Here is a 16396-nt window from a genome sequence, read left to right as displayed (position 1 = left end):
TATAAGAGCAAGTTAGACTAATTAAACAGCCTTCTGCAATATATATTTTGCCAAATTTGTGTGATAACTATAAAGGAAATCCTCCTTTTATCTTTTTTTCTTTCCTCCTTTAATTTTTTTTATCATTTGGGGCTATCTACTCGCCTGATTTCATGGGTAAAAAAAATTGTCTCTCATTAATTTGTGTTATTTTTCTGTCATAAAGTCCTTATTATTAATTCCAACTATTATTGCAGTTGTATTGCTATAAGAATCAAAGTCATATTTGTTTACCTTATTTGTTTCCATTTCCCGCCTATAAATACCATCTTCTTAACCTCACTTAAAGATGCAGTAGTCTCTCTTCTCTCTTTATCTATCATATAGTCATGGCTAGGTCTCAAAACTTGTTTTCATTGCATAATATTCATGACTCTTTTGGCGATAGCCATAGCAGGAGAATCACCATTGATGGGGAAACAGATAATAATTGGTACGATGCACGTGCAACGTTCTATGGTGACATGACTAGTAGCGAAACCATGCGTAAGTATAACTATATTGTCATAGCTAGGGTTGCAGGAATGATAGAATTTAGCTATAATCCTAAGTTTTTAATGGTAGCGTACAATTATAATATTTATTTTGTGTGTTGCTTGTGACATAGGTTTTTAGTTTCTTTTACTACCGCATACTAACTCTTCTTAATTGTTATTCACATTATAAATAAAGTCATGTAAATTTTGTCTCTGATAAATTGCATATTCTGTCATCAACATTTGAAAATTATTTAAAATTGCTTTAATATTTTAAAGTGTTTCATTTTTAATCTCTATATTTTCAATATTGTTTCATAAAGTTCTTTACGTGCATCTAATGGATGAAAAATATATTGATGAGTTATGAGTATTACCTGTCAAAATTATGATTTCTAACTTGGAGATTTATGCCACAGAGGGAGCTTGTGGGTATGGTAATCTTTTTGATCAAGGGTACGGCCTCAGTACAGCAGCCCTAAGCTCTGCACTCTTCAACAACGGACTCACTTGCGGCGCTTGTTTTGAGCTCCAGTGTGTCAATGATCCACAATGGTGCATACAAAATGCTGGCACTGTCAAAATCACTGCAACCAATTTCTGTCCTGCTAACTACAGTAAGACTCAAGACATTTGGTGCAATCCCCCACAAAGGCACTTTGACTTGTCCTTGCCCATGTTCACAAAAATTGCACAATATAAAGCTGGGGTTGTCCCTGTTAAGTATCGCCGAGTCCCATGCACTAAGCAAGGAGGAGTTAAGTTTCAGATAACAGGAAATCCATATTTTTTGCTTGTATTGTTGTACAATGTTGGAGGAGCTGGGGATATTTCTGATGTCAAAATCAAGGGCTCTAATACCGATTGGATTCAAATGTCTCGCAATTGGGGCCAAAATTGGCAGACTGGCACACAGTTGGTAGGGCAAAGCTTGTCATTCCAAGCGACTACTAGTGATGGAAAAACATTGGAGTTTAATAATGCTGCACCTCCTAATTGGCAATTTGGTCAAAGTTATTCTGCAACGATTAATTTTTAGAAATTCATCCCTAGCATTCATTCTGTCCTTTACTATTACTAGTTGATTACTTGATTTATAAGCTTGTACTACTTATGGGAAAAATGGCAATGTGGTCTAAATTCACTTGCATCATGTGATTTGTTTTTTATTATCAATAAATTAAGTGAATAAAGATATATATATCTTTTGATTTTTGGTATTGTGGACGTATATGTAGTGACTCATTCATGGGGGAGTTGTCAGTTTAATGGGATTTATGTGTCCTTGAAAAATCTACTTTAATTTGGTCCATAATCCATACCGAGTTTTGTCTTTCTTGACTAATATATGCAAATAAACTTTAAGATTGTTTAAGCTTTAAAATCTTTTTTTTATTTGAAGATTTATCGTACGTATACTGTTACAAGTTGAGATGAAATTCAAGTTAAGAAGCAATCATACTAATACTGATATTCTTCGAAAATTCCCTACCTTGTCCCCGCATAGGTTTTTCTCACCCCAAAAACCTGATCAGGTGGGGACATGTTTTGCTCACCTTCATCTTGCACCACCATGCCTCAAATGTGTATATAAATGTTTTTTTTTTAATAAGTGTTTATATGTGTGTGTGCACGCATGTGCGTGTGTTTATTTGTTAATTATATATTTAAATTAATGTTATATATAATTTAATTTTTTTTGTACATTTTTTATATTTCGATGGTTACAACAGGAAAAAGGGGATTTGAATCCTAAATGTCTCCATTGAAAACACAAGAATGTGCCAATTGAGATATATGCTCCTAACTAATCTTTTTTTATACATATCCTATTAATAATTTTATTTATATAATAAATGTCACTCTAATAGAGAAATAAGAGTAAAAGACTGGACTTAAGGTAGGTGAAGTGTATGAATGTTGTCCTAAAATGAAATATTCAAGAGTATGATAATTGTTGACTCCAGTTAACTTAACGAGTAAAGTTTCAATCATACAATCCAAAACCTGCTGCAAGAATTCTAGCAAGCTTGAATAAATCCTCCAAAACATGTCCATCCCAGAAAACCGAATCCTGGTGAGATAAAAATAAACTTTGATGGGACCATGTTTAAGGACTCACATGAAGCAGGTATCGGAGTGGTTGTTCAAAACCCTCATGGGGAGATTATGGCGACTATGTCCGAGAAGATCCCTATGCCATTTTCAGTGGTTATATTAGAGAGTCTAGCTATAAGAAGAGCTATTATTTTCATCCATGAGACTGGTTTTCTTAAATCTAGTTTTGAGGGTGATCCAAAATTTTTGATCAATGCTCTTTGCCATAGGAATTAACTACATTCTTTTGTTGGTCATATTATTAGAGACACTTGGTCATCTTATTAGAGACACTTTGTCTTCTGCTAGCTCTTTACATAGCTTTTCTCTTTTTTTTTTCATACACTTAGGTAAGGTAATGCATTAGCTCATACTTTAACCAAGAGAATGAGATTTTTTTTTCCCTATTTTCGTCAAGATGGAGTTTGTTCCTCCTGACCTTCATGACTGTTTTGTTTCAAATCTTTTAGCTACTAAAAAAATAGGTAAGATTGTTTTTCTTCTTAAAAAAAATATAGTAAAGTCCCAATCTTCATGGAACAAATGTCATAAGTTAAAATTCTATCATATCTATATAAATATATATATATATATATAAAAGATCTAATATGGTTTACACTTAATGTTTAGTAAGTGTTGCCTAAGTGAAAAATGCTTAATGTTAGTATTTTTTTTCCCCTCTCGATTTTGGTTTAGTGTTGCAAATGTTGATTCATTTTGATTGTAAACTAATTTTTCTGATTACTCTTTAAGTGGCTGATCTTACTAGTTTGCAAAGCGATCAGATTAACTCATGTTGAGATATTTATAAGGTAATTGTTGTTTTGGTTTAAAAAGATGTTTTTACCTAATTCAAATACTATGTGAAAAATATGTTCACATTGAAAATAAACTAATAGTAACAAATAAATCTCAAATTGCATTATATAAAGAGTACTATGTGTATTGCATAAATAATGAATATGAAAGACTTCAAAGTTGTGCAGAAATTTTTTTTTCTTCTACTTCAATTTTTCTCTCTCTGGCTCTCTCTCTCTCTCTCTCACACACACACACACACACACACACATATATATATATATATATAATGATGATGACGATGACGATAAGCAGCAAATCTAATTCAATTTGGAAAGAAGTGTGACCATGATAAAAAGTATTTATAATGTATGTATGATCTAATCAGAAATATTTTGATTGCAAAGTTGACCTATATATAGTAATAATTTTTTTAGCTGAGAAGTCTTTTTTTTTTTTTTTTTGGAGAAGAAGCTAAGAAGTCTTATAACTGTAGATTTCTTTTTGATTGAGAAACTCTTTCGGTTGTAGAGGTTAATTTTATTAGTTTTAATTTTAGTTAATAAAAAAAAATGTTTTTTTAATTAGGTGTGGATTTTAGTTAGCTCAACTGGTAAAATTTCTGATACTTAAATAAGAGATATGAGGTTCAATTCCCACCTACACAAAAAACTTATTAGTGTAAACTCTCTAAAAAAAAAAAAGTTTTAGTTTTAGTTTTTTTTTATTACACTTCACAATTTTTTCAGAACGTTAGGTATGCCACTCGGCATAAGTTAAGGAATTCTAGGGTTTCAAAATCAAACTTATTCTCAACTTTGACTTTAATATGTTATTTATGTATATATAAATATAGATATATAAGCAAATTAATTACCAAAAAAAGAAGAAGAAGATATATAAGCAAATTAGACTAAACAGCCTTCTCCTGTATATATTTGCCAAATTTGTATGCTGTAATGGAAATTCTCCTTGTTTTTTCTTTTCATTTCCTCCTTTAATTCTTTACCATTTGTGGCTAGCTTGATTAATTTCATGGTTATTAAAAATTATACCTCTCGTTAATTTTTTTTTTTTTTTTCAGTCATAAAGTCCGTATTATTAATTCCCACCATTCTTGCAGTTGTATAATTATAAGAATCAAAGTCATATCATTTTACCTTATTTGTTTCCCTTTCCCACATATAATTACCATCTTCTTGACCCATCTTAAGGATGCAGTAGTCTCTCTTTCTCTATATTTTATCTCTGTCTCTCTCTCTCTCTATCTCTGTCATATAGTCATGGCTAGGTCTCAAAACTTGTTTTCATGCATAATATTCATGACTCTTTTTGTGATAACCATGAGCAAGAGAATCACCATTGATGGGGAAATAGATAATAATTGGTATGATGCACATGCAACATTCTATGGCGACATGACTGGTAGCGAAACCCTGCGTAAGTATAATTATATTTTCATAGCTAGTGTTGGAGAAATGATAGAATTTAGCTGTAGCCCTAAGTTTTTAATTAATGATAGCGTACAATTTTATTATTTATTTTGTGTGTTGCATCTGACAAAGTCATAGCCTTTTAGTTTCTTTTACTACGGCATTCTAACTCTTCTTAATTGTTATTCACATTATAAATAAAGTCATGTTATATATATTTTTTTTGATAATTAAGTTGCAGATTTTGTCATCAACATTTGATATTTATTTTAATAATTTAAAGTGTTTCATTTTAATCTCTATATTTTCAATATTGTTTCATAAAGTTCTTTACGTGCATCTAATGGATGAAAAATATATTGATGAGTTATGAGTATTACTTGTCAAGATTATGATTTCTAACTTGAAAAGTTATGCGACAGAGGGAGCTTGTGGGTATGGTAATCTTTTTGATCAAGGATACGGCCTTAGTACAGCAGCCCTAAGCTCTGCAATCTTCAACAACGGACTCACTTGCGGCGCTTGTTTTGAGCTCCAGTGTGTCAATGATCCACAATGGTGCATACAAAATGCTGGCACTATCCAAATCACTGCAACCAATTTCTGCCCTGCTAACTATAGTAAGACTCAAGACCTTTGGTGCAATCCCCCACAAAGACACTTTGACTTGTCCATGCCCATGTTCACAAAAATTGCACAATATAAAGCTGGGGTTATCCCTGTTAAATATCGCCGAGTCCCATGCATTAAGCAAGGAGGAGTTAGGTTTGAGTTGAAGGGAAATCTAAATTGGTTGCTTGTATTGGTGTACAATGTTGGAGGTGCTGGTGATGTTTCTAATGTCAAAATTAAGGGCACTAATACCAATTGGATTCAAATGACTCGCAATTGGGGTCAAAATTGGCAGACCGACACACAATTGGTTGGGCTAACCTTGTCATTCCAAGTGACCACTAGTGATGGGAAGATGTTACAATTCGATAATGTTGTACCTCGTAATTGGCAATATGGTCAAAATTTTCAGGGAAGATTTAATTTTTAGAAAGTCACTAGCATTCTGTAGTTTACTATTACTAGATGAGTTCTATCGCTAGTATATCTTTTTGTTTTTTCCTAGAAAATAAGCTTGTACTGGGTAATTGGCAATGTCGTCTGAACCAAATAGCATGCAATTTGGAATATATTATTAAAAAGAGACTTTCTCTTTATGCTTTCCATAATATTTCTCATTTCGACATAATTTACCCCTATATCTTGGAGTGTCAAGCCAACTAATTTTATCACTAGGAGTCTTATAATTCAATTAGTTGTTAAACATCTATGATTCAAATCTTTCCTACCTATTGTAATATTGAATTAATAAAAAAAATGATCAAGTTTTGTCTATAGATCAAGATTGGCATCTCATTCACTAATTTTTTAAACCAATCATTCAGAGAAAGCTTGATATAATGAATGTCTGATATATATAGCTTGCAGATTGAAGGCCATCTCTTCTTAATAAGCCATTTTCAGCACCCAATTAAGAAGCAATCGTATAAATACGAATATTCTTTGAAGAACTAGCATGATACATATGAATAATTTTCTGATTACTCTTTAAATGGCTGATCTTACTAGTTTGTACATTAAAACCACATCGCTTTGCTCACGACCCATTTGGTGTATTATATGTCTAAGTAAACACTTTGCAATCATATTCGTATATTCTAACTAATTATTATAATAAGGTAATTATTGTTTTGGTTTTTATTGTCTTTTTCATTCATATTTCTTTATTTTATCATGAAACCAATTCTCCCTCTACCTCAGTTACCTGTAGGTTTTAAAATATGTTCTACCTAATTCAAACCTTTTGTGAAAAATATGTTCATATTGAAAATAAACTAATAGTAACAAATAGATCACAAAACTCAATATATTAAGAATAATATATATGTGTTACTGTGTATTAAATAAATAATGAATATGTAAAACTTTAAAGTTGTTCTGTAATTTATTTTTTCTTCTACTTTAAGAGATCAACTTTTATGAAATCATGTATAATATTTTCCATCCGTTATTCCTTCTTCCTCTTTTCAACCCTAAATTGTCTTAATTAATTTAATTATGTTTGGTCTAGTTTACAGTCTTGTAGATTAATTAGTTGACATCTATGTATATTTCTAATAAAGACATTCAGTGTTCAAATCTTCCACTTCAACTATTGAATAAAAAAAATGTTCTTAGTCTATTCTAGAAAAAAATATTTATATATTTATATTAAAAGACCTATTAGAAGTTTCATCATATCAAGAGGCCAAATTTGTGTACGGAAAAGAACTTTTTTCTTTTAATAAAAAAGAGAGCTATTAGAAATGCATTGAATTATGTCACACTATGCATTGTCTAATAGGTCTCTTTTTTATAGGTTCTAATAGATCTGTTAAGTTGTGATTTACAACTATGTTTTTATATTGGCTTTAATTCCGTGTCAAATTTGATTGTATTTTTGTTCAATCATTTCCCTGTATTTATTGTGGGATTTAATGTAAGGGTTGTGTGTGAAAGTTTGGTGAAGATCTATGAGAAATGAGATTTCGTGACTAGCTCGCGACTAACAACCTGTAAAAGGCCACGTGAGAAGCATGTGCTGGAATCTAAAGAGTCTTGTGCCAAGCTGGATTTCGCGAGTCACTTTGCAACTCAAGCCAAGTCACGAGTGACCGGCGAAACTCACTACTTGGAGCTTTTTAAAGTGTGTTTATCTCATTCCTTTATCAACACTATATAAGCCCACATTATCCACGAAATTGTAAGGAGTTTTTCCAATGAACTTTTGAGATAGAAAACCCTAACTATACACTTGAGAGTTAGAGAGTGTACACCCTCAATCATCTACACCATTTTTCTAAAGTTTTCCTCTACTTCTACCTCTCCTTGTATTTTTGAGAGATTCTTAGTCCAAACACTTACCTCACCCAATCTGAATGTTGAGAGAAGTTTTGGTGCGTATGAAAAGTATTGGAAGAAGCCATTGATTGGCAGATGCAATTTGGAGTTAATTGCGAGATATGGATAACTAGTGAAGACATGGCTCCGTGAAGCCCATTGGTAGCTGGAACTTGGAGGGTTCAAGTACATTGGGCAGATTAAGCTTAGATGGTCTTTTTGATATTCGTGTACTCCAACTTTATTCATTAATGGATCGATTTCGGCTTGGAGGGCCATAGAGAGGTTTTTCCCAAGTACTTTGGTTTCCTCTTCGATAACATGTCTCGGTATTATCTTGTATTTGCATCTCTCTTCCTACTCTTTAAGCTTTACATTTATTGTTTATTGTTCATGCTTATGCCTTAGAGTAGTGTTCCGATTTTATTACTATTCATTCACTCTTGTTCCGCACTTAATTAAGTTAAAGTAAAAGTAATTAAGCTGTAATTTAAAATTGGGGATCTAAACTAGTTATAGTGTTTTACACTATTTGAGCTTTCATGTTAATTACAAAGAAGTGAGTGACCAGCATTAGTAAGAAATCTTTTTAATGTTTGTATGGTTAAATAAGAAGTCTTTTAATTATAGTAGTACAATAATAAAGTTATGCAAAGTTAGCTAGCAAAAAAAAAAAGGTTTGTTATGCGCCTATGCCACTCAGCAAAACTTGAGACATTTTAAGATTTACAAAATTGAACACACTCTCTCTCTCCATATATATATATATATATATGTGGTGAAGTTATTATCATTTTATATATATATATATATATATATATATGTGGTGAAGTTATTATCATTTTTTAGATAAGATAGAATTTCATTTTATAGCATCCACTCTATGACGAGAACTCTTTATCATTATGTTGAGATGCCAATCATTTTTTTGTGTAAGTAAGGTTTGAAAAGAGATTTTTACAAGTTGAGCTTATTAGAATCCTCATGAAGTTATTCTTTTAGTTCGGAAGTCTTTTAGTTGTATATTTGTTTTTTATTCAGTCATCTTTTAGTCACAGATTTTCATATTAGTTTTAGTTTTTTAACTGTTTTCTATAAAATAAAATAAAATAAAATAAAGTTTTTTAACTACATTTTACAAATTTTTGCTATGCCACTGAGCATAACCTAAGGAATTTTAGGGTTTCAAAATAGAATTTTTCTCTAATAGATTGAAGCTATGGCAGCAGCACGAGACATTGAGTTTGCTGCAGAAATTGGCGTGGACAGAGTTGTGCTTGAAGGGGACTCGAGTGTCGTTACAAAAGCTTTGAGATCTAAAAAGGCAAGTTTGGCAGTGTATGATCTACTCATTCAAGACGCAAAAGTAGTAGAGAGAAATTTCATAGAATTATCTTACTCTCATACAAAGAGAGAGGGTAACAAGGTTGCACACGGCTTGGCGAGATTAGCACTTAGCTTGTCAAATTCCGTTGTATGGATGGAGGATGTTCCACCATCAATTTTTCATTTTGTTCAAACTGATTTAAATCGTTTCATTGGAATAATATAAGTTGACTTCCTTCTCAATATATATATATATATATATATTTGATTTATATATATAGGAGTTTTTTTTTTTGGAGAAGAATTGTCTATACTTTAGTCTAATCTTATCAATACAGACAAGGTTCTTCTTAAAAAATAATAAAAATACAGACAAGCTTCTCCTATACATATCCAAATTTGTGTACTGTAATGGAAACTATCCTTTTCTTATCCTTCTGACTTTAATTCCTTACCATTTTTGGCTCTTAACTAGCCTGATTTCATGGGCTTCAATAATTTTCCTTATCTAGTTATCCTTATTATTAATTCTGCGATTATTGTAGTTGTAATGGGATAATTATTGAGTACTTCCGGAATACTATAAATGCGTATTCCTGAAATACCATAAATGTGTACTCTCCCTCTCACATAACTGTGGGTCCCACTAATTAAATTTATGATAGGACCCACAATTCATGTGAGAGGAGGAGTATGTATTTACGTTACTCCCAAAGTATTCAATAATTTTTCGTTGTAATGTATTGCTATAAGAATCAATATTCAATACCTTATATGGAGAAATGCTATGCTAACAATAATTTCAGAACAAATTTCAGGTGGCAAGTTATGTTAATAACAATTTAACAATAAATTTTAGGTGGAAAGTTATTACTAGTGGACAAAAAAATAATTTTAGTACCGTGTTCAATTTAGAACTAGTAACAACTTGCCACCTAAGATTTGTGGATGAGCAGTGCTACATTTACTACATTAAGCTTACTACGAAAAGTTAATTCAAATATTCACTTGGTATATTCCTCTCTCTCTCTCTCTCTCTCTCTCTCTCTCTCTCTCTCTCTCTCTCTATATATATATATATATATATATATTATTAATAACATGATTCCCTGTTTGGATTTCAACATTTTGCATACTAAAATATCATCACACAAATTCTTAAACTCTCTAAAATACCCCTATTTTTTAGTTAAATAATTTTAAATTTAAAAACACAAACTGGTTAAAAAAGTAATTTACTGTTTTTAAAAGTTTAAGTTTTAGTCTTTCAAACTTTTATTAACTCTCAAATACAAAAATATCCTAAAAATTAGGACATTATCTCTATCTTACTTTTAAACATTATTTACTGAACCCAAAAAAAAAAAAAAAAAGCATCATCTCACTTTTAAACATTATTTCACTAAATCAAAAATAAAAAAAAAAGTCTCATTGCACCTGCAAAGGCACGTGTGACGAGTTTAGTGTGTGTGCATGTGCGTGTATATATATATATATTCTTAATTTACTAGTTAATAGAAATCCTCAATCTCATTCTTTGTGGTTCACTTTATGGAATACAAATCATTTGTATCATAGAGCAAAACATAAAGTGGAATACAAAAAGTGGTGCAGAGGATTTGTATTCTAATTTATGCTTCAACAAATCTTAACTTATCATATGTCAATTTTTTTTTTTTTCCATTTTAAACTTTGGTAATTTAGAAGGAAAGTAAAAATAACACTGAACAAGTTATGATTGATTAAATTAATATAAAATATGAAAAATTCTTAGATACTCCCGAAGCAAAGAAAAATGGTACTCTTTCCTCTCACATTCATGGTAGACCCCACCATTAATTTAATGAATAGGCCATACCATGAATGTGTGAGAAAGGAACACCATTCTCTGTACTCTGAAAGTACCTAAGAATGTACTTATAAAACAAAATACAAATCTCAACTTATCATGTGTCAAAGCAAAATCCATTCTAAACTTAGGTCATTTTATAAGGAAAGTAAAAATAATATATGACAAGTTGTGATTGGTGAAATGTAAAGTAAAATAAAAAGAAGTGAGACAAATAATTTGTGTTAATTTCACTCCTATATATAAATACCATCTTCTTGATCTTGCTAATTAAGGACGTAGTATCTCTCTTTCGCTCTCTTTATCTAACATAGCCATGGCTAGGTCTCAAAATTTGTTTACATGCATAATATTCACGACTCTTTTAGTGATAGCCATGAGCGAAAGAATCACCGCTGATGGGAATATAGATAGTAATTGGTATGATGCACATGCAACGTTCTATGGTGACATGACTGGTAGCGAAACCATGCGTAAGTATAATTATATTGTCATAGCTAAAGGATGGAGGAACGATAGAATTTTGCTTAAACCTAATAAGTGAAAAAAAAAAAAAAAAAGTCATAGATTTTTAGTTTCTTTTACTACCACATAATAATAACTCTTCTTAATTGTTATTCACATAATTAGGGACAGAGCTAGAAGTTCAATCTAAGGGAGTGAAGTAAAAACTATAGTTTTAAAAATCGGATTGGACCGGTCAAGAACCGGTCTTCAATCCAGTCCAGTTATGGTATAAAACTGGAAATGGCCTAAAAACCGATAAATAGTAAAAACTTGCCGGTTCAACCTAAGAACCAAAAACCGGCACGGTCGAACCGGTTTTGTTCCTCAAACTAAACTACATCGTTTTTAAGTTTTTTGCTCCTCAAAACTACGTCATTTTTTCTGCTCCTCAAAACTAGCCTAAAGTCCTCACTGACTCACTCTTCTCATTAGCCATCTCACTCTCACCTCACGATTCACGCCTCCTCTTCTCATCTGCCTCACTCTCTCACTCACCTTAAGCTCTCAAGGCCGCTCAACTCAACTCAAGCTCTCTCTAGTCTCTACTCTCTACCTCACTCTCTTCTCTCTGCCTCATGCATAGCGACATGCATGATGCCCCTGTCTCTGCCTCACGCACAGCGATACGCCCTCGCCCTTTGAGCTCACTCCTAATCTGCTCTACCCATAAACCATTTCAACTACCCACCCAAAACCCAAAACTCAGCCACCACCAAGACCCACAAAACATCCCAACCATCCACCACAACCCACAAACCCAGCCACCCATGACCCATAAACCATCCAAAAACCCAAATCGATAAAGCCACGCAGCAATAAAGGAAAAAAAAAATCCAAAACTGAGATTAAAAGAATGAATCAATGACGGTGGAGGTGGCCAAGAAATAGTGGGGCCGACGACGATGGAGGACAACGGAAAGCAAAAAGAAAGAAAAAACTCAGGGAGGTGAATCAGTGGGTGGTGCTGATGGCGATGGAGATGCAATCGATGATGAGTGGCGTCGATGAGTGGATCGGTGGCCGGTGATGAGTGGCATCTAGGAGTGGATCGGAGGCTAGAGGTTTGGTTTGTGGAAAGGAAACTTTGATATTGAGAAAGCACAGTGTCGAATGAGTAGGAAGAGATGACTGAGTGACTTTTGTAAAATATTTTACACTTGTTTTACTTTTACACACACACTTGTTAATATATATATATATATATATATATATATATATATATATTTTTTATATAATTAAAAAATTATTAATTATTTATATAATTTAAATAAATAATAATTAAATTATTTATGACATCACCGGTTTGACCATCGGTTAGATCTAGGTCCGACCAAAAAACTGATAATTAGCTCCCCGATCGGTTTTTTCACCGTACCGGTTTCTAAAACCATGGTAAAAACAATTTATTTTCATAAAAATTTAAATTAACTTTTATTTAGTACTAACAAAATGCGAACAACAAAAAGGACACGACATAACTATTTTTAAATACTTTGCAACACAATTATTTATTATAAAAGAGAAGTCATTCTTTTAAATGTCAAAAATCATTACAAAATGTAATAGCAATTTGTCTAAAAATCATCTTCAATTTTATTATGAATCCTATTTTTAACTACAAAACCTAATTATGGTTGCTAGATAAAATAAAACAAGATAATAATTTTAAAAAAAAATCAACACATAATCACAATGTCACAAACAAGATACTAATTAAACACTGTTGTAGTGTTGTTGTGGCTCCACCTTTGTAACTTATTATTAACTAGTTATAATAACCAAGTCAGTTTTTTCTTGAGTTACTAATCTAGTCAATTTAGGTGTCTAACATTAACTAGTATAAGTGAGTCTCACTTTCTAGAGAGAGAATAATGAGATATGCTATGTGTTTTGTTGTTATGGCTCCACCTTTGTAGCTTGTCCTTGAAGATGTTAATTAGATGAGGGCATCTATTCCTACAACTCATTTATACTACTTAGGAAAATTTCATGAGATCGGGGGGCTAGAGCCCCCCTTGGTCAATACTTAGCTCCGTCCCTGCATGTAATAAATAATTTTCATAGGTGAAAGTCATGTTAATCTTTTCTTTGATAAAGTGCATATTTTGTCATCAACATTTGATATTTATTTTAAAATTATTTTTATACTTTAAAGCATTTTATTTTAGTCTATATATATTTCAAAACTGTTTCAAGGTCTTTACGAACATCTAATAGACTAAAAAAAATTTGTTGATGGGTTATGAATATTACTTGTCAAAATTATGGTTTCTAACTTGAGAAGTTATGTGATAGAGGGAGCTTGTGGGTATGGTAAGTAATATTTTCGATCAAAGGTACGGCCTCGCGATAGCAGCCCTAAGCTCTGCACTCTTCAATGAGAGACTCACTTGTGGCGCTTGTTTTGAGATCCAGTGTATCAATGATCCACATTGGTGCATACAAAATGCTGGTACTATCAAAATCACTACAACTAATTTTTGCCCTTCTAGGACTCAGCCATGCTTGTCCACAATGAAAGCAACCTTTCCCCACAACAGACTTGGCATATGGCAAAAAGCTCAATGGAAGACTATTCAAGCGCTGCTAATTAGGACCTTTCCTATATCAGAATTTCCCCTACCAGATGGGAATCCCCTCCACCAGGAGTTTACAAAATAAATGTTGATGGAGCTTCAGACCAAAAAAGGTACTCTAGCGTTGGGGACATTGTAAGGGTTAGCCAATTGCTGGTCTCTGCAAGTTTCTTCAATCTAGTTATTTTGCAGAACTCATGGAGATAATGGCTTTGGAGCAATGAATCCTACTTGCTAAGGAATTGCAGTTGCCCAGAGTTATTTTAGAATCAAACGCACTCAATGTCATCCAAGCCATTAATGACAAAGCTATAGGGAGTAGCTTTCGGTCACTTCATTCAGGATTTTATCCAAGCTCGGGATATGTTTGAATCATGCTCTTTCAAGCATCTAAGCCATGACCTAAACAAGGTTGCCCACGAGTTGGCCCAATATGCTTGGAGGAGTGCAAGTTCACATATCTGGAGGGGAGTCCCCCCCCCCCCCCTAATGGTTGCTTATTTAATTCAATCTGAGATGTGTACTGTTTAGCTATGTTGTCTGGCTTATATCTGAACTCTCTTTGTTGTACTCTTTGTTTGGTTTTTAATGCCATCTTATTTCCCTTTCAAAAAAAAAATAATAAATAAATAAACCTATAGTAAGCCTAATGATGATTGGTGCAATCCCCCACAAAAACACTTTGACTTGTCCACGCCCATGTTCACAATACTGCTTGCACCATATGAACCTAGAATTATCAATCCCGGTTAAATATAGTCGAGTCTCATGTATTAAGCAAGGAGGGGTTAGGTTTCAAATAAGAAGAAATCGATATTATTTGTTTGTATTATTATTATTATTATTATTATTTTGATAAGATTGTTTGTATTATTGTACAATGTTGGAGATGCTAGTGATATTTCTAATGTCAAAATTAAGGACACTTAGAGCATTCCCATCAGGTGTGCTAAATGCCAAATATTTGGCATTTAGCACACCAAACATCAAAAAACCCTCCTATGAGATGTTCTAAATGCTATAATATTTGACACACATGAACAATACCATTCCATCTTTGGAATGGTACGGACGAAAATGATAACAAAAAAAAATTTATTCATTTTCTCTCTCTTCTTTTATGACTTTCTTTCTTCTCTCTCTTTCTATTTTTTTCTTTCTTTCTCCGCCTCTCGCTTCATCTTCTGTCACTCTCTTTTCCTTTTTTCTTCTTCTTTCTTCTCCAAAATCTTCACCTCCCCCTTTTTCTTTTCTTTTCTTTTTTTTTCCTTTTTTCTGTTTTTTGTCACTCTCTCTCTCTCTCTCTCCGCCTAAACTGTTGCCATTGAGATTGGCTATCACTGTGGAGTTCGGCCTCACCGATGAGGTCGACTGGTGGAGATCGCATGTAAGTTTTGGCAGTTTTTTTTTTTTTTGGGTTGTGGATTCCATATGATTGTCAGTGGTGGTGGAGTTGGGTTGATTCCATGTGATTTGAGTTGTATAAATGGAGTTGATTCATCTCTTCATTTTTTTTTTTTTTGGATAGTTTTTTGTTGATTTTGGGGATTTTTTTAAAGTAGTATTGGGTGGTGGTGGTGGCGGGCTATGCTTATGTATGGTGGTGGGTTTTTATTTTGTATTTTTTTAAAATTGATGGTTTTTTTAATATTTTTATATATTATTTTAATGTATGGAATTGAAAAATAGAAGATGTGATGTATGGTGAATTGTAAAATAGTGTGTTAAAATAATAAAGTAGGCTTTTTGATGTGTCAAAATGGAATATTTATAGAACACCTGATGGGAATGCTCTATTGATTGGATTCAAATGTCGCGCAACTGGGGCCAAAATTGGCAGTCCGATCCACAGTTTACAGGGCAATTCTTGTCATTCCAAGTAACTACTAGTGATGAGAAAATGCTACAATTTGATAATGTTGTACCTCATAATTGGCGATTTCATCAAAATTTTCAAGCCGAGTTTAATTTTTAGAAATTCACTACCATTAGTACTTATTAATAAATGGAAATATTGTCTAGATTTATGGACATGCCATTTGTAATATATTATCAATAAATTAAGGTTATAAATTGAGGGGTGGCTAACCGTAGGAATGATCCTAAGTCTCTCATTTTATTCTTCGCAGATGATAGTGTGCTGTTTTGCAGAGCTATGGAGGTTGAATGTAATAAGATCTTAGAGATATTGGAGGTGTATGAGAGAGGGTCTAGTCAAAAGATAAATAGAGAAAAAACAAATATCTTTTTTAGTTCGAACACTCCTTTGTCATTGCAAGATCGAATTCAGCATCTCCTAGGTGTCTCGGCAATCTGTCAGTATGAAAAGTATCTGGGGTTACCAGCTTTAGTAGGCTGAGTAAA

The 16396-nt window shown here is 32.6% G+C and overlaps 2 protein-coding genes and 1 pseudogene across 2 annotated transcripts; all 3 read left to right on the top strand.

Annotated features, from left to right (window-relative positions):
* The first annotated feature begins 368 nt into the window (after positions 1-368).
* On the top strand, positions 369-1554 carry LOC115969035 (expansin-A22-like). The gene is made up of 2 exons (XM_031088597.1): positions 369-525; positions 935-1554. The coding sequence occupies exons 1-2, from the start codon at positions 369-371 to the stop codon at positions 1552-1554; spliced, it is 777 nt and encodes a 258-aa protein (XP_030944457.1).
* A 3139-nt stretch (positions 1555-4693) lies between these two features.
* On the top strand, positions 4694-5885 carry LOC115978181 (expansin-A22-like). Its single transcript, XM_031100201.1, has 2 exons — positions 4694-4850; positions 5266-5885. The coding sequence occupies exons 1-2, from the start codon at positions 4694-4696 to the stop codon at positions 5883-5885; spliced, it is 777 nt and encodes a 258-aa protein (XP_030956061.1).
* A 5380-nt stretch (positions 5886-11265) lies between these two features.
* LOC115978180 lies at positions 11266-16007 on the top strand (annotated as a pseudogene).
* The last annotated feature ends 389 nt before the right edge of the window (positions 16008-16396 follow it).

This window comes from Quercus lobata, chromosome 2, assembly GCF_001633185.2.
Source record: "Quercus lobata isolate SW786 chromosome 2, ValleyOak3.0 Primary Assembly, whole genome shotgun sequence".
Classification (NCBI taxonomy): Eukaryota; Viridiplantae; Streptophyta; class Magnoliopsida; order Fagales; family Fagaceae; genus Quercus; species Quercus lobata.
This window is presented reverse-complemented; position numbering and strand designations above follow the sequence as displayed.